This window comes from Phoca vitulina, unplaced genomic scaffold (genome assembly GCF_004348235.1).
Source record: "Phoca vitulina isolate PV1807 unplaced genomic scaffold, GSC_HSeal_1.0 scaffold88, whole genome shotgun sequence".
Lineage (NCBI taxonomy): Eukaryota > Metazoa > Chordata > Mammalia > Carnivora > Phocidae > Phoca > Phoca vitulina.
Window position 1 is genome coordinate 1,092,702 of NW_022589791.1, and position 19,774 is coordinate 1,112,475.

Genomic DNA, 19,774 nt, shown 5'->3' on the forward strand with positions numbered 1-19,774 from the left:
TGAGCCACCCAGGCGCCCCATAGGTGACCTCCTCACTTTTATTTAGTAAGGCAGAGGTAAAATCTGGACTGAAGCCCAAATCACCTGACTGAGTGCTCTTTTCATTAACTGAGTGGTTCTCATTTCACATATCTGTTTTTAAAAATAGAGGTATAATTCACATACCACACAATTACCACCACCACCACCCCACCGAAAGCCTATTAGTAGTCACTCCCCATTTCTTCTTCCTGCCTGGTCCCCAACCATTGATCTGCTTTCTATCTTGATAAGAGTTTGCTGTTTTGGATATTTCATATAAATGGATTACATATGTTCTTTGTGACTGATCTCTTTGACTTAATATAGTGTTTTTTGTGGTTCATATATTTTGTATCATGTATCAGTACTTAATTCTCTTTCTTTTTTCCAGGTTAAAGTTTCTTTACTTCAGTAATTGTTAGATCCTTTAAAGTACATTTAAAATTTTCTATAAGAGAATATCATACATAACTTTTTCTAGACTTAGATGGCCATGTGACATTTTTTTGTTCAAAGCATCTCATAGGATTAGAGTTTTGAGAAATGATGAATTAGGGATCTCTGTCTAAGCTATACAAGTCAAAGTCACACGTAAGGTATGATAGATAATTTTTTTTGGTAACAGTTTTGTTGATGTGTAATTCACGTCCTACAGTTCACCAATTTGAAGTGTGCAATTCAGTAGTTTTTTAATGTATTCCCAGTTGTGCAGCCATCACCACAATTAATTTTAGAACAATTTCATCACCCAAAAAGAAACCCTATGGCTATCACTTTGCCCCCAGACTTAGAAAAACTCCTGTCTATAGATTTACGTATTGTGGTTGTTTCATATAAGTGGAATCCTACAATATGTAGTCTTTTGTGACTGAGTTATAGGACTTAGCATAACATTTTCAGGATTCATCCATGTTATATCTTGTGGCAGTATTTGTTCATTTTTATTTTTGAATAATCCATATTTATTTGTTAACCAGTTAGACATTTAGTTTGTTTCCAACTTCTGGCTGTTAAGAATAATGTGCTATGAACATGCGTGGACACATGTTTTCACTGCTCTTGGATATATACCTAGAATTACTGGGTCATATGATAAATCTGTGTTTAACCTTTTAAGGAAATGCCATACTATTTCCCAAAGCAGCTGAGTATTTTATATTCGCAACAGCAGCGTGTATGAGGGTTTCAGTTTCTCTGCATCCTCCTCAACGCTTGTCTTTTTGACTATAGCTATCCTAATGGATGTGAGTGGTTTCTCATTGCAGCTTTGATTGGCATTTCCCTAATGACTAACGTTGATGAGCATCATTCCATGTGCTTTTTGGTCATTTGTATGTCTTCTTTGAAGAGATGTTTGTTATATTTCTGTCATTTTAAAAGTGTATTATTTATTCTTTATTGAGTTGTAAGGGTTCCTACTAGAACTAGATAAAAGTCTTTTGCATAGGATTTGCAAATACGTTTCCCTATTCCGTGGATTGACTTCTCACTTTCTTGATGGTATCCTTTGAAGCACAAAAGCTTTAAATTTTGACAAAGTCTTAATTTATATTTTTTCTTTTTTCACTTGAAATTTGGTGATGAAATAAGCCTATGTTTTCTTTATAAGAGTTTTAGTTTCAGCTCTTACATTTGGGTGTGATTCATTTTATAGTAGTTTTTGTGTATAGTGTGAGGAAAGGTCCAACTCAACTTTATTCTTTTGCATGTGCACCATCCCTTAAAAGTATTTTGTAAAATTCCATTTCTAGGCTTTAGATAAACAAATAATATATGTTACCTACACGTGGAAGAGTAGGAAAGATGTGAGTAGTTCCTTTGGATGTAAATATGTAACACATACTTTGCACAAAGTAGTTTGTATCACTGTGCAAAAAGATACGTAGCATATTCATTTGGGGTAAATGTAAAGGATAGCAGTATTGTTATTTTTTAGTTTTTTAAAGATTTATTGAGAGAAGGTGTGCTTATGTGAGCTGGGGGGAGGGGTTTGGGGGGCAGAGGGGGAGAATCTCAAGCACACACCTTGCTGAGCACTGAGCCAGACGTGGGGCTTGAGATATGACCTGAGCTGAAATCACAGTGAGACACAACCAAATGAGCCATCCAGGCGCCCCAGCAGTACTGTTTTTAAAACAAGCTTTATTAAAGAAATTCAGTGAAAGCTGCATCTTTCCTTTATCTCTCCTAGTTTAATGATTTTTGGTCCTTACTCTCTTAACAAAGGAATCTCCTTGGTATTATTTCTTCATGATAGATAGAAGTGCAGATGTATATAGCATAATTGTTGATGATGAAATTTTTCCAAGTGGTGAACATCTTGGTAAAAGTTTGAAACAAAACTAAGTACTCTGCAGTACAATTTGCACAGCAGTTAATGTTCCCTAGAAAATGTAGCATATTGTGTTAAGCAGGTTCTGGGCTCAGCTAATTTAGAAGCTGATTTTTTAGATGGGATAGGTCTTTGAGAAATGTCCTCTGCATTATAGGCATCTCTGGCCCCCTTCCACTAATTGTCAATGGACACCTTCATCTAGAGTAGTGCTGTCCAGTGATCCATGTATGCAATTTTAAATTTTCTACTAGCTAACATCTGGAGTTAATTTTAATTTTAATAATAAATAATATATCGAAAATAGTTCATCATGTAATCAATATAAAAATATTAATGTGCTATTTTACATTCTTTTTGTATTCAATCTTTGAATCTAGTGTGTGTTTTACACATGCAGCAAATTTCAATTTAGAGCGGGCTATCACTTGGATAACACCAATCTAGAGGGAGTAACTCAACTATAGGGCACTGTTAAATGCAAGCCTGTGGTTGACATATCTGAATCATTTCTACCCTTACCAGGAGACACAGTCTGGTTAGCTACATTTTGCTTTTCCACCACCATTTAGCTCATACGCAATTAGTAAATTGGAGAATGACATTAATAAACTGAAGCTGTATTGCTTCGTATGTGAAATTTTTTTTCCTAGGCAAGGAGAATCAGAATAGCAGGAGCTAGGGTTATAACCTTCCAATAGAAAGGAAAAAGCTGCTGCACAGGCAAGACCCCTAAAGAAAATTCAAGTCTGCTCCCCCAGCCTTGCATGGCTCTATGTCTGTGGCAAGTTGCGCTTTCTTCTCTGTCCATTTTAACTGTAGCCTCAATGCTCAGAGCTTCACTTCTATGTTCTCAGCCCCAGCAAGCCTCATTTCTACCCAAATGTGGGTTTTTTTGCATTTTTAATATCCCCTGAAACAATCTATAACCATGCTGAGCTGCTTGCCTTGTGCTGTTGGTTATAATAAAGAGTTGTGTAATTTTGAGTGGTTTGCTCCTACTCTATTTTTCCCATAAGACTTACTTTTAGTCTGATTTTGCAGAATTCAAGGTTTGTCAGGAAAACATTTATCATGTTATGGTAAAAATACTCATTATAGATGGCTTTCTTTGTAAAATCTCCTTGTTTTTAACTCTTTGTGGTCTCTTGTTTTGGACTGATGAGAGGGAGACCAAAGACAGTGGAAGGAGTAGAGCATTTAAAATGAAGTGTGGCCCAGATACTGACCACATCAAAACCATGTTATTAAAAATTTACATCCTGGGGGGTTCCATCCCATATACTGTGAATCAGAATCTCTGTGAGATGCAGCCTTGAAATCTACATTTTTTTTTTTAATAAACTGAAGTTTGAGATCCACTGTGGACCTTTATTCAGTCATACCTACTGTCAGCTTTTATTAGTTTGAATAGCATTTAGAGTGGTAGGTGTCCTTGAAATCTTTCATTTAGTATTCTAGGTATGCCTTACCCATTCTTTTCAGTGATTTGTAGATGGCATTAAGACTTAATTTCTAAGTCTGAGGATCTGGTAGTGAATTCTAGTGGTTGTTACGTTCTGAATAAGGACACAAATGCCATAATATTTATCCCTGAATAGAATGAAAACTGTTGTTTCACTTTTTGAAAAGCTGGTTGTGTTTCCCATCTTTGTTTGCTCATATAGAAGTGTATATTCTTTTTGTTTTCCCTCTAATATCCAAGTTCCTTTTTCTAAATGGAAGTGCAGTGTTATTGCTTAATTTCTAGCTGAATCAGGTGCATTTTGCTACATTTTTTGACCCATTTCACAGAGTACTCTCCTAGGGCTCCATCTTTCTCAGTCTGGAGGTTCTAGCCTTCTCACCCTTTAAGATCTAGCTTCTGAAGTTACAGAGGATGCCAAATAGGGATTATTTTGCTTTTTAAATATTGAAGATTCTGTCAGGGAGGTCCGTATATTGCATTACATTAAATTAATTGCTTATTTTAGATTAATGTCTAATCCAGGAATCAGCAAAGTTTTTCTTAAAAGGCTGGATAATATTTTAGTCTCGTGGGTCCCACAGTCACTGTCACAATTAAAAGAAAAAAGTAGCCATAGGTAATACTTAAATGATTGGCTATTGCTATGTTTTGATAAAACTTTATTAATGAAAACATGCATCCAGCAGATTGTAATTTGCTGATCCTTGGATTCTAGTCTGACATTAGCATCCAATCAAGTTAAAGCATCTCCATTTTATATCTGCCTTTGGTTAAGCACTGGATGAGAGAACTTTGCCCAAGCATAAACATATAACCCCTTTATTCCACCTTCCCCGCCCCAAATCCAAGTAATTCTCAGAAGTATCCTTTCCTTAGAAATCTTTAAGACTTGCTTCATTAGTCCTGTCATTTAAAGTCAGTTGTCTCCCACTTAATCCATAAATACTACTTTCCTCAAAGAGATTTTTTTTTTTTTGTAAGTATGAGCCCCTATTTTGGTAATATGCAGAGAGCATAAAGGGCACCAGACCATATAAACAGCTTTTGCTCCCATTACTTTCTTGGGCCAGATAGCATCCATGAGACTATCTCTTACAGCATATATGTTATCTTCCTTTGTGCACTTGAATAATCACTGATTTAGTATTAAAATTCTGAGTTCAAGTTTTATGCATGGCTCTACTCTTCTTTGGATATATTGGCATCCACAGATCACTTGTTCTTTCTCTGAGTCTTAGACTCTACATCATACTGTTAATAAAAACAAAAAATAAAAAAAACTTGTGTTCTTATCCTGAAACATACAAACTCATTTTAGGGTAGGAAATAAAAACTCATGTGAATTTTTGAGATAAAAAGGAGATTTCAAAGAAATTTTGTGTTGTAGCACTTTGTATATTAGGTATGGAAAATGTAGCTCTGGAAAATCCTAACCACCATCATCATTAATCTGGTGCTGGGTAGGGTGTGTATAATCACTTTGCTTTTCAGCTTGTTTGTTAACTTCAGTTTGGAAAGAACTACATGGAAGAATTAAAGGTTCAAATGAGATACCTCCCAAAAATACTTTGGAAGATAATACAAATTGTAGCTTTTATTAAGGAGAGTTAGCTATAACTTAGTATGATCATGTTATTTAGGGGCTAATCTGCCCTGTGTTCAGTTCTCAAGCACATCCTTCTGGCTGGAATCTAAAGATTTATTGGCTACCATACCATACCATGCTTTCTTTAAAACCTCTTTTACTTGGTTTTGGATCCTATTTAAGAACGTCAGTTTATTCTTAGTCCCTTACTAAAATAATCTGTATCTTAATCTTGCTTCTCACTTCTTTTTTAAGTTTCAGTTGTTAGTTTTGTTAAGTGGTCTATAGATAAATCTATTTCACAGGATGTAGACTCTATAATCCCTATTCAAAAAGCTTCTGTCTCTGAAAATGTCTTCGCTCTTAACAGCTGATTGAGTTTTCTCTTGTCTCTAAAGTCTTAGGCTAGAGTGCCTCAGTACTTACATTTTTTTCAGTATGTTATGCCCTCTGAAAAAACATATCCTAGGCCTAAAAGCTATCTCATACCATCTGTCAGACTGATGGAATATTCACTGTTTCTTCAGAGGTAAGAGCTTAACTAATTGGGCACTTGTCACTTTTTGAATTTTCATTGATAGTAAGAATAACACTAGAGTAGAGTAGAGTAGATTCCTGGATCTTAACCTCATAAGAGATCAGTAGACTTCATTCCAAATGTACCTTATGTTTATAGAGTACTTCACTTCTCGTGTCTTTTAACAAATCTTTAATGTGGCACTTTTGTTTCATAGTCTAAGTGTAGGTCATCTTGCTTAAGAATATATGCAAATAAATGTCAAGGCATCTAACCCAGGCTTCTTAAAGGATTATTCTAGGATTCATTTCAGTCTATAGAATTGGCCTTTTCTTCATTATTGCCGACATATTTATGGAAATTTCAGTGGGAATCTCAACTCTCCTAGGGATGGATAAATATGACATTCTTTGTTTATATTACTCAGTTTCTTATCTGTATTGTCCTGTAAACTGATTTTTTTTTTAAATGAATTACATCTGAAAAGTGCAAATTTTGGCATAGGTTTAAGATTTTCTTAAAAACTTGGGAGTATTAATTTTTCTTTGTAAATGAGTTTGTTGGGGTTTGGTGATTCTCTAAGAGGGTCACAGGACCCAGTGTATAGTCATTATCATGGCTATGGCTTCTTACTGTGAAAAGATATAAAGTGGAGTCAGCTAAGGGAAAAGGTATGCAGACCAAAGCCTGGAGGAAACCAGATGCAGGCTTCCAAGAGTCTTCTCCCAGTAGAGTCACAGAAGACATACTTCATTCCTTCAGCAATGAATTGTGACCATATTTGTGAAATGTTGACCATATCAAGGAGGCTTATTAGAGATTTAGTTCCCCAAATTTTTATTGGATTTAGTTTGTTACATAGGCACCTCTACCTAGCATATACCAAAAATCTGGATTCCCAATAGGAAAGCATATATTAAGCATAAACCATATTGTATGCACAAACATCTTAGGCACAGTGAGCAACTGTTAGCTCTTAAGGGAACGCTCCAGAAATCTAGGTTCCCACATGTCAGCCAAGGGCCAACTGTGTAAGCGGGCCTTTCTAAGGATAGAGGTCTTAGGCCAGCTGTGTTAACTTTCTGCCCACTGAGTTTATCTTGACTCATTTCTTTTTGATTGTGTTTATTCTTACAATGTTTACTGAAGAATATTTTGCCTGCTGTATTAAAGTTTAGGGTGTTTTATATAAACACATGCCATACAGCAAGATAAAATTAAAAACAAGTAGATGAAGAAGTCATCAAGCAGTAGCCTGGTTGAGAAATTTCCTCTGTTATACCACCTACATGGTGCCACGTTCTTCAGTAACCCTCTACTGTCTTTTGTCACATCACTAGTGTTTTTGGGTCTTTGAATCTGCTTCTAGCTTCCCTTATAAACTGGCCCTTAATCCAAGGTTAGATATTGGCCATTGCCTTTTCTCTTGCCATAGTCTTAACTTCATTCCAAGCTCGGAGTGCTTTTTGATACTATGCAAGGCAAAGTCCCCTGCCTTTCAGTTTTAATGGAGGAGACTTCCAGATCACTTCTGAATTCCTAGTGCTCCGTAGGTCTGCTGACATTTCCACTTGGATGTCTGAAACTTTATAGTCATCCTCTGTCTGTCCCAGTTCACTTTTCTTATTTACTTAGTTTCCCTTGCTGATTGAAATAGTTAATTCTTAATGATTCCTACTTGAAACAACTCTGGTTCTAACTGGTGACTAATTGCTAGACCACTCAACCATATATATTACTCATACCACTTTTTGTTCATTATAGTGTAGCCTTCATACCATTGCCAGTGTAGTTTGTTTTAAGTTGAATTATGGTACGTTGTTGCTGGGAAAAAAAGTAATGAAATTGAAATACAATTAGAAATTGTAATAGCAATTAGACTTTTATGGTGAACCTTTTTGTATCTTTAATCAGTGTTTTTGCAAGTCTGTGTTTTTATACCTTGGCTTTTCTTAAGACAGTAAATACTATCATACCTGATGGTCTTTGAGATGTGTGGATTATTTATAGAACTCATGAATTACTTTTAAGCAATTCTTAGAGTTGGTCCTGTTATTAGGAGACTTGATATCATCATCATCATCTTGAAAGAGAGTACCTTCCCTAAGGTTTAACCTTCTTAATACTGTTTTAGTTGAAAAATTGGCAAAACTATTTAAAACCAAGTTGCAGAGGCTATTTAAGAAATTGAAAAATAATTGCAAAAACATACTGGGTATTTATAACTTTTAGTTCTGTATCACTGAATTTTTGTGCCTTTTTTCTTTATGTTGTGTTTCTGTCTTTCCCTAATAAACCTCTTTTAAAAAAAGGGGGGCGCCTGGGTGGCTCAGTCGGTTAAGCGTCTGCCTTTGGCTCAGGTGTTGATCCCAGGGTCTTGGTATCGAGTCCTGCATCTGGCTCCTTGCTCTGCGGGGAGCCTGCTTCTCCCTCTCCTCCCCACTTGTGCTCTCTCTATCTCTCTCTCTCTCTCTCAAATAAATAAATAAAATCTAAAAAAAAATTTTTAAAAGTTGCTAGAAATGATATTAATGAGGTTTTGCTCATCTAATTATATATAACATTTTTCCATAGGCTATCAGCCATGTAAGCTATATGCTCTTTAAGCCACATCTTTAGTAGCCTTACAAATACTTTATGTGTAAGAAGTATGAATATGTACATATTCCAGATGCTTATGTAAAATGATGATTTAGGGATATACAATGATCTATAGTATGATAGAAACCAGTTGAAATTAAACATGAAATACAACTTATAATTCACTTTGGTCTTTATTCTTTTAAGGGACCAGTTACTCTCCACAAGAAAATTCACACAACCACAGTGCTCTTCATAGTTCAAATTCACATTCTTCTAATCCAAGCAATAATCCAAGCAAAACTTCAGATACAGTAAGTATATAAACATGCCCAATTTTGGTTTGGGGGGGTTCGTGTGTGTGTGTGTGTGTGTGTGTGTGTGTGTGTGTGTGTGTGTATTACCCCCCCCCTCAAAAACCCCCCAAAACTCCTGCACCAAGTCTTGTTAAATCAAAAGTTGACCTTTTTTACATGTATTTGAAGTAATGAGCTGACCTTCTTAGTAGAACTGAGAATAGTCAGGAAATACAATTTGGTATTATTTCATCACTTTTCCTATACAGAGCAAAATTTTACCATTGCAATGTCTGAGATACAAAGAACTATAGATTATGAAACTTCTGTAGTTACTTAAAGTGGTTTACCTTGAGCTTTTTCTTACTCTGTAATATATACACTTCTTAAAACATATATTCAGACATCTGCTGTGTATTACACACCCTGCTAAACACTCGTGATGTAAAGATTCTTGTCCTCAAGGCAATGAAAGTCAGGAATTTTAGGTATTTCTAAACTGAAGTAACTCAGCTGGGATTTTTTTAAAGTCAGGGTTCAAATGGAAGTTTTAATACATTCATTCAACAAAAGTTTAATAAGTTTTCAGTTTGCCAAGCATATGCTAGGTTGTAGATATATAGTACTAAGAAAATGTGGCCCATCTTAAAGGAACTTTTGGACTTGGGGTGAAGACTGCAGAGTAAACAGTTAATAAAACAGTGCATGTTAAAGTTGCTTTGGGAACATTCAAAAGGGGAACTCCAAGCTTGGATGAGAGGAAAGTATTAAAGTACAAGTAACACTCCCCAGCGGGTTGAATATAACAGCTAGTTGAAGAGGTCTGGAATTTGTGTGGTATGCAAAGGGAATAGCATCTACAAAGACATAGAAGTGTGAAATAACATAGTATATTTGGAGAACTGCAACGATTTTGAAAGTGTGAAAGAATGGCAAGAGCTCAGGTTACAGAGATAAGTGGGAGCTAGATCACAAAAATTGTGTATCTTACCAAGGAATATGAATTTTATATAAAGGGAGTGCAGAACTATTGAAGGATATAATTGGTGAAGGAACCTCATAGTTGGAATTTAAAAAATTCATCAGGTAGTATAGAAAATACAAGAAGGAAAGAACAGCTAGAAGGCTATAGAAGTGTAGGTTGAATCCAACAGTTTTTGCCTTGGATATTTGGGTGATCATCGTACCTTAATCAACATTGAAAGGTCCTTGGGATTGATCATTTCTTAGCCCTTATTGAAGCCGTGTGGATAGTACATTTCCAAAGAAAATCAAGACATAAATGATAGCATTTTCATAAAAATGAATTTAGAATAGTTTTAAATATTGTATCAGTCAGGGTCTAGGTAGGAAAACAAAACATGCTAGTTATTTTAGCTCAGAAAATTTGATAGTACAGAGAATTTTATGTACAGGATTGGCTAAGCAGATACTGCATGTTACTGAGGACTGAAAAAAAACAAAAAGGAACACCAAGGTAATACACATAGAGTATATAGTATTCACCCTTAGGGCTGGAGTACAATAGGAAGAGGTTGTGGTTATTAGAACCTAATAGCTTAGAGGAGGAGCTCTACAGAACTGGTGATAGTACCTGTGAGTGGTATGATGAAGCTAGTTCTGGTTTGGGGCATATGGCAGAGAGCTGGAAATTGGAGACAGCTGTGGCTGTTAGGCTTCTCGTGCCTTTCAGTCTTAACTTCGGTGCCTACTGTTGGCAGAATCTAACAGGTAGCCTGCTGACTAAACAATGTAATTTGCCCTAGCATCACAGAACAGTATAGAAGGGGGTGGTGGTGGTGTTGAGGCTGAGACAACAGCTTGGTAAACCTTAACAGGTGTTACCATCAAACTACTTGTGATGAGTTATTTCCAATAAGGTGTATCGTCAGGATTTTAGAATGAATCTGTTTTTGTGGTAGGTGGCCCCATTAATTTACAAAGTAACAAATACTAAAGTTCCATTTATCACTGACAATTCCAATTTGGTATTTGTCTGCTGATAGTTACAGTGGCAGGCCATGTGGACATTGTTTTGGCTTAAAAAAAATCTTAATTCAGGGAAAACTAAGTCTGGTTGTTTTGATTTCTAAGACGTGGATTAAACGTGAAATCAGAAAGAAATAATGGGCAGATAAGCTTGATCGACCCAAATCATAAATGGGGTCAGAGGATTTCATTTTGTGGGTGGAAGCTGAAGACTGTTACCTGAATGGATTAAGTGTTACATGTTTTAAGAATCAGGATTTCCCTTTCTGTAAATTTCAACTATAGGTATATAATTAATCTCCAAGTAGTCTTTTTTATTATAATATGCCCAGTGGGCATGACACATATATTATTTATAAACTACAAATTTAATCTTACCTGAGAAGTTAGCTTTTGAACCTTTCTGCAGGTTACTTATAAACTTACTTTTTGTCTGTAAATCACTTCTAATGGAATTTTTTGAGTAGTAAGTAAAACAAAATTTAAAAAGTAGTTCTTTTTTCTCTGAAGTTTTCAGGCTTTAAATCTGTCTTTGAAAATCAGTAACAATATTATCTAGTTATCTACACAGACATATGGTTGTATGGGTGATTTATATTTATCAACTGTTGATAGTCGAGTTGAAGTTGCCTTATTTTTTCAGTATTAGATTAAGATATTCACATGTAGTTCCCTAAGTCCTGTGATGAACATTTATTGTGGTTTAACACAGAGCCTAGCCCATGATAACTATTTAGGAAAAGCTTTTTGAATGCCTCCTCCTTCCTAATCTAAATCATAATAGGAACTTACAGACCTCGTGTAGCTTGTTTTAGATTAGTTATGCTTATTTGTGATTTTTAAGAGGCCTCTGAACTGCTTCATTTAGAAAAAAAAGTATTCCCATTTAAACACATAATTGATATCTTCTACGTATCCACCAATCTTGATTTGCTGGGAAATACTTTACATTCAGTCACAGGTGACTTTGCATTTATATTCCAGCTCCACTTGTTATCATGTAAATTATCTTCTGCCTTTTTTGGAGCTTTTCAGCTTGAGACTCTCAAGTTTATTTTCTGTAACCAGTCTTTGCCTGAAGATACTCTACTTAATTTTAAAAAATTAGAAATTTATCAGAGAACTCTTAGGACTCCATGAAATTCTTTATTATAGTAAATGCCGTCTTTGATGTTGATGTTATTCAGTGAACGGCTCCTTATTAAAAATTCGTAAGTTAATTCCAGGATTAACCATTTCTTTTCCATCGTTTCATTTGGGGAAGTAGTAGGATTCGGTATTTTAAGAGAGAGAGCAGAAAGGGATATCCTTTTTAAGAAAAGCACACTTAAAAGACATTTTGAATTGAGGGAGAGCAGATGGGTGCCTCCATAACTGTTTAGTACTGTTCTTTCAGAGCAGTCATTTTCATACTTTTTGATCTCAAGACCTCTGTCTACATTCATGAAAATTGAGAGCTTTTGTTTATTTTTTATCAATATTTACCATATTTAAAAATTAAAACTTGGTAAATATGAGGGCCGCATAGGTGGCTCGGTTGGTTAAGTGTCTGCCTTCGGCTCAGGTCGGGATCCCAGGGTCCTGGGATGGAGCCCCACGTCGTGCTCACTGCTAAGCGGGAAGCCTGCTTCTCCCTCTGCCCCTCCCCCTTGCTTGTGGGTGTGTGGGTGCTCGTGCTCTCACTGTCTCGCTTACTCAGAATCTTTATTAAAAAAACGTGAAAGATAGTTTTAAACTCAGTTGATTGTAAACCCTTTACATGTTAGCATATATAATGTTTTTATGAAAAATAACTATTTGTAAAACGAATAGTATCTCTTTAATGCCTGTCTTAATAGGAGATACCTAGAACTTCACATGTGCTCTGCATTCAGTCTTTCGTTACAACAAATCTCCTTCCACAGCATCTGGGGAAATTCCACTCTGTTCTTGTGATAGAATGAGGAAAAAAAAGAAAGTCATTTTAGTATTATTATGAAAATAGTTTTGATCTTTTGAAATGATTTTTGGGGTCCTTCAAGGGTTCCTGGACAGCACTGGGAAAACTGCTGCCTTAGTGCTTGTGTTGGCAAGTACATCAAGCCTAATTCAGAATATTTGAAGTGTTTGCAGGCCTTTTTGGGGTTTAGTTCTTAGTTGTAGATACTCTTTTTTTTTTAATCAAATTTAATAACTTAAGATCTAATGTTTAATATGGTGATCATAGTTGATAACACTATATTGTGTAATTGAAACTGGCTGAGAGTGAAGACTTAAATGTTTTCACAAAATCTGTGAGGTGATGGATGTGTTAATGAACCAGATAGGCCTAATCCTTTACAGTGTCACATCATCACAGCATACACTAAGTATCTTCCAGTTTTGTCAGTTATACTTCAATAAAGTTGAAAATATATAATGAAGAAAAGCAGTAACACCTGTTGCACGTCAGCGTTTTAAAAATTCCTCATTACTAAAAGGGTTCCCCGCCCCCTTAACCTTTTTTTGAGTATGGAAGTGGGGTGAGAGAATAAGCTAAAGTTACTGCTGTGTTATTGTAATGTTGTACCCTGAAACACATTTTGTTAAGTAAGACATTAACTTGTACTAATCTAAGATTGGGTGGGCACAATCAGAGCAGTGTTAATAGACTCAGACTCTTCAAGGTTCTAGTCTGTGAACTTTTAACTGTCATGGAGGTTATGCCAGGATGTAAATTAACTGTCGTTAAATAGTATACTGTTTACTTGAGCTGGATTTTTTTTTTCTTAAAGTGAGACTCTTGACGAGGGAAAGAGTATGTCAATATATATTTTGATGCCTGCTCCTTACCTTCTTCAGACCAATTCACAAAACCATCACTTTGAAGAGCACTGACGTGTAGACCACTCTGCCATACTCTGATGTCCTCTGTCCACCTGCCTCAAATCTTAATCTACTTCTTCAGGTCAAACTAGTAATCAATCCCATATAACCACTTCCCAAGGAAACCAAATCTTCCAGATATCCATAGAAGTGTTCAGTTTGTATAATAATTTAGGCACGAGGAGTGATGAATGGTGAAAGAGAACTTTTTGAATTTGGCCTTCTGTGATTGGGTTTCTGCAACTTGGTTGTGGTTGTAGCCTACTTCTGAAAATGAGGGTTGAGAATTAACTTCCCCCTGGTATGAGAGTTTTGGAGGCACAGGGCTGATTGCCAATCGCTTCGTTATTTTGAGGCATAATCCCAAGAGCATAAATGTGGCAGAATCTGCAATATTTTTTCATGTACCTTCAAAATTACTGCAGCACTTTGAGAATTGGGTGTTGATTTGTTGGAAATAATGGGCATCCTGAAACCTAGGTTTTGATCCTTTCTTCTATCACCAGTTAGTTTTGTGACCTATAGACAACTTGTACGTTCTCTAGGCTTGTTTCCTAGTTGGTAAAATTAAAGCTGAGTCAGCAGGGCATGAGCATTTGTTTCTTTCCTCAGGCTTTAAAATTGTGTCACTGTACACTGGTGAACCCAGAAGTGTAGACTACCAAAGTATAACATCGTTTCAAGCTCCTTTGACAAAATAGTCAAGAAATTCATCTCAAGTGTACTTGGGATTCTACCAGATTTCCTGGGCCCAGTGCACTTAAACTTTACACTTTTTATATCAGTACCACGGAAATTGGGCCTCCTTTCAGATTTTTCTAATTTCTTTATAATTTTACAGTACTTATAAAATACCTAAAGAGAATGTATCTGAGAGTTTTTGAAAGGCTGGTTTTTGTTACAGGGAAATGAGTGATGCTGCTGACCCATATATTATGTGAGACAAGGTTTAGCTAACACCACATCTCATGGATTTTGACAGTGAAACAGATAATAATTAGCTTTGTGTTTATGTTTTATTAAATGTGGTTTTTTTTTTTCACTAACAGTAAATACAGGCAGATTATTCTCTGTTAATAGTATATGTGAGTACTATTGTGCATAATGAGTTTAGAACTGATGTGCCGTCATATCATCAAATCAGTCAGTTGACTGTGGGTTTTTTAAACTGCCCTCCCCCCCATGTGACTGGATTTCAGCAAATAAAATTATAATAATGGGGAACTTTGGTAATGCTTTTCTAAAGTCAAGATGTTAATTTTGCATTTCTCATTTTGTGCCTAATAAACTAATGTCTATTAATCTCTTTAATTTCATATTTTGCAGGATTTTCCATTGTTACTTTTTAAGGTGTTCATAGACTAAGGTGTCTTAAGATACATATACACAGATAATTACATTCTAGATCTGGATGCTTTTATTTCATGGTCTTTTCCCTTTTCCCTTATATATGCTTTGAAAACCATTGATGTTCTTGATGTTTCATATCAAGTGATTAAATAGTATTAAAATATTTTCTAATTTTTAAAAATGTATTTTTAAGCCTTATGATTCTGCAGATGACTGGTCTGAGCATATTAGCTCTTCTGGGAAAAAATACTACTACAATTGTCGAACAGAAGTTTCACAATGGGAAAAACCAAAAGAGTGGCTTGAAAGGTATTTGCTCTTACTCACTGAAAAATATTTCTTACTCTTGATTTTACAGCTTTACATCTTTAGAACATTCTGAGTGTAGGTTTCTTAGAGTGAAACTCATCATTCCCTTCTTTAATTGTAGTTGGCCCATTGTGTTTTCTGTAATTTCTCTTTAAAAAACAAAAAACAAAAAAGAAACTTAAAAAAAAAAAAACTTGGACAGAGAAGCAGCTGTCCACAAGGACCTTGTAAACCATCAGTATATTTAAGATTTTATATCAACCTATACTTAATGCATTCACTTATAATTTGTAATAGAAATCTTCATAATTCTTAAAGTACAATAATATGTTTCCTTCATATATGTAGAATTAATATTGGAGAGTTTGGCTGTAGCGTTAATGACATTATAAATAGTTGCTGTAATACTACCATCATTGAGAAACATTACTGTTCTGTTAGCGTTATCTCATCTCCGACACCAGTTGATATTATGGCTGTGTTCACTTCTTTTATTTTCCATATACCATTTTGTTGAGCATTTGGCCAGAAGTGTTACATGTAAACTCATTGTACTTGATGTAATTTTTATGGGATTATCTATGTTTTATTTTTAGAGAACAGAGACAAAAAGAAGCAAACAAGATGGCAGTTAATAGCTTCCCAAAAGATAGGGATTACAGAAGGGAGGTGATGCAAGCAACAGCCACTAGTGGGTTTGCCAGTGGGAGTAAGTATTAATTTTTTTCTTTAAAACAACATGATGTTTGATTCACTCCTATAGTTCATATATTTATATCTGTATGCATAGCTGTTTACATATGTAAACTAAAATAGTAGAAACATAGGTTTCTTTTGTTAGATATGTCTTCCTAACCTTCACCATTTTGTTTCCTGAAAAGAAAAAGGGTGCACAAAGAATAGTGCACATATATATTCATCACTACTCATAATGGCTATAATGCAGTTGAATTGGTGGAAAACAAAATTTCATATTGTGGATTGACTTTTTTAAAACAGGAATTGTTTGGTTTTCCCCCCTTTCCTGAATTGTGTCCTATTAAACTGGACAGTGATATCCCTTCCAAAACTCATTGAGTCTTTCAATCTAATAATTGAATAATAGTCACACACAGATAGTGACATCAAAGTGTCTGTTGGTGTTTTATGTTTATCAGTGAGAAACTTTTTTATCCTTGTATCTGGAAACTGATTTTATCATGATCATAGATCTAGATAACATCTCCATACTCTGGGCATACCTTAATGTTTTTTGAGGTCAGATTTGTCTTAGTGGGACAATATGAGTAACATACATTTATTTCTTAATTCAAATTAAATTTGTATTTGGAGCTTTTACTAAAGGTATTCTATTCCCAGTGGCTTCCCTTGCCTAGAATAGAATTTAAATGCCACTATAGAATTCTTAGGCTCTTTATCACAGTTTGAAATTTTCAGAAAAAATTTTAAAAGATGTGTTCAGGGAATTCTTGGACTTAAGCATTTGAATCTTCCTCCTGTAACTTAAGTAGGGGATGTATTTGGTCTCAGCGGGGGATACTGATTTTTTGACAGGAGAAATTTTAAGATGAAACAGATAGTAAAGTAACATAGTTCTTCAGCACTGAATGTTTACGATATGTTCCTTGGAACATTTGATTTTTTATATTAGTGAAATTGTACTTAATTCTTAGAAAACAATGATGTGTACAGTACTGAAGTGAGGAAATTAAAACTATTATATTTTGAGACAGAAGACTTGGGTTCTAGTTCCATTTTACTTAATATCTGTAACTGTGACTTCTGGCAAGCAATTAGAAATGAGGTAAAGGTTTTCCTCTGCAGGTTAAAAAAAAAAATAGCATCCAGCTTGTGGTCCTCCTGAACAAAACTGCAGAGGAATACTAGGGGGTTTGGAGGAGGAAGTGGCAAATGGGTATAAAAAGAATCACTTTTTCTTAGATATGGGGCCAAGCCTCTCACTTAGTGGGTGAAGGTTCCCAGAGAGAAAAAACATAAGAGCCTAGTGTGTCTGCTTTATTCTTTCTAAAATACGCTATCATTCCTTCTCCCTTGAGGTGTAGAGTAAATGAAGGAAGTAATTAAAGATCTGATGGAAATATTGTTGGAAGTGAAAGTAGTAATTTTTTGTCTTTTTAGTAAACCATCTTTAAAAAGGAAATAAAATCAGAGTTGTGTTTTTATTTTTACTTATTTTTTTTTTAAAGATTTTATTTATTTATATGACAGAGAGATAGCAAGAGAGGGAACACAAGCCAGGGGGCTTCCTGCTGAGCAGGGAGCCGGGATGTGGGGCTTGATCCCAGGATCCTGGGATCATGACCAGAGCCGAAGGCAGACACTTAACAACTGAGCCACCCAGGCGCCCCTAGAGTTGTGTTTTTAAATTGTGTGCATCTTTTTCTTTCAAAAATGAAGGGGTTCCTTTTCTTTTTCCTCCATAATTTCAAAAGTGAGGCATATTTGTTTTTAAAATATAATAGGGAACGTTTTTTAATTCTATGAGCCAGGAACATTTGGGGACATATACTTTTTTTTCTGTGTGTATATAAATTTGTATAAAAACTACACATGTATATGTTTTACATCAAAAATGAGATTATGTTACTGTTTCTAACCTTTTCTTTTCAGTAGTATTTCAAGGAAATGTTTCTGTGTCAGTTTAGAAATCAATATGTGTTAAATTGCGTGGTTTTCCTTTTTTATTTTTTTGATGTGCCCTCATTTATAAATAATCCTCTATCCATGGATACTTAGGTGGTTTTTAGCCTTTTCCTATTGTCAGCAGTGCTGTGATTTCTATCTTTGCCCACTTATTACTTCCTTAGCCAAATTCCTAGACGTGCAAATGATGAGTCAGTAGGTCGATGTGTGTGTTGAACTATAATCATGTGTTTCACTTTTTCAGTTTTAAGTAATATTTGAGAAAAACCTTAGCTATATTTCCTTTTATTTTTCCTTAATTGGTCAACTGATTTAAATACTTAAGTGTGGTAGTAATGAAGTCATGAAGCCATTTAAGTGCTTAACTTTTTCTATCCAAAAAGTGTTGGCAGAGTTTTCCCATGTGTCCATTGGTGTTCATGCTGGGTAAGACCTAAAGCTTTGTAGTTCGTAACTGCCAATAAAAGGGGGGAGAGGGGACTGAAAGATTTTATATGTTAAAGAGATAAAGGTAGAAAATAGATTTATTTTTTGCACTGTAGCAAATAATGTTATCCAGAACTTGACATTGAAAACTTTATGGATAAAATTTTTAATTTGGTATTACTGCTACTAGATTATTTTCATTGTCTTTAATTTGTGCCTCATAGAATGATTGTTCTGTGCTTAGAGAAACCTTAATTTGGGGTTTCTCAGCAGTAGCACTAATGACATTTTGGGTTAGGTGATTCTTTGTTGTGGGATGACGTCCTGTGTCATAGGATGTAAAGTATCGTACCTGGCCTCTATATGTTAGAGGCCAGTAGCACACCTCCTCTCTCCTAGTCGTGACAACCCAAAATGTCTCCATACATTTGCCAGATGTCTTTGTTGTGGGGGTGCGAGTAGAGTCACTGCATTAACTGTGTTTTGTCTAGAGTTGTGAATCCTAGAAAGCTGTTGCAGCTACAGCTTCCTTAGTTCCTGTAATGCTGCTGCCATTTTTCTCCCCCAAAGCTTACAAGTGTTTGAAGAAATACCAGCTTTAATTTTCATCTGAGTAGTACATTTGCTTGATATTCTTTGACTACTCATACAGAACTGAGAGGGATTTTTCTTGGTGTCCAGTTTTTGGTAGTCAAGTGACAGGATTGGTGGGAATTGGGCATGGTATTATTTCTGTTTTATCTGTCCCTAAAAGTTTCTATTGTAGCAGTATTCTTTTCAGGAAGAACTTGTAGAATAAAATTTCTTAAGTTTCTTGTGCATGCAAATTGATAGTTCACCGATGAGTTAATATACAACAGATGTTTGTATTCTACTGTGATAGCTCAATCTATTTGTTCATTTTTTTCTTTTAAGGTTAATATATGTGTAATTTATAACACTGAATTTCATTTTTAAGTCAAAAGACTTTTTTTATTGATACAACTGAAACTTTTTGGCAGTGTCCAGTACATTTTGTTTAGTGTAACATGTAGGAGTTATGCACTGAAGGTTTGGAAACTGACTTGTAGTTTAAGCATACTTCCTTCTTTGTGCTGTCTTGGTCTCTAGACTAGGAGGAACCTTGACTTGGAAAAAACTAAAATACTCAACAGGGAGGGCATTCTTTGGTAATACTATTATATATGTGCTTTTGAATCTTAAGATGTTTCTCTACTTTGAAAGTTGTTTAATTTTTAGTTACTGATTAGACTTACAATTTTGGATAGAGATTTTTCGATAAATATAAATTTTATTATCATGATTATTGAAATTTTCCTTATACTCTTTTTGGAAGCAGCAGTACTTCTGAGGTTTCAATATTTCTGTGACTTTAAATTGGAAGAGGATGTTT

At 35.1% G+C, this 19,774-nt stretch overlaps 1 protein-coding gene across 6 annotated transcripts in view; it reads left to right on the top strand.

Annotated features, from left to right (window-relative positions):
- WAC (WW domain containing adaptor with coiled-coil) overlaps positions 1 to 19,774 on the top strand; it is an 85,164-nt gene that overhangs the window by 39,782 nt on the left and 25,608 nt on the right. For all 6 annotated transcript variants that reach the window (XM_032395883.1, XM_032395881.1, XM_032395879.1 and 3 more), the window contains exons 4-6: positions 8,711 to 8,817; positions 15,176 to 15,291; positions 15,888 to 16,000. In XM_032395883.1, the coding sequence (XP_032251774.1) occupies positions 8,711 to 8,817; positions 15,176 to 15,291; positions 15,888 to 16,000 (336 nt within the window). The remainder of the gene's footprint in view (positions 1 to 8,710; positions 8,818 to 15,175; positions 15,292 to 15,887; positions 16,001 to 19,774) is intronic.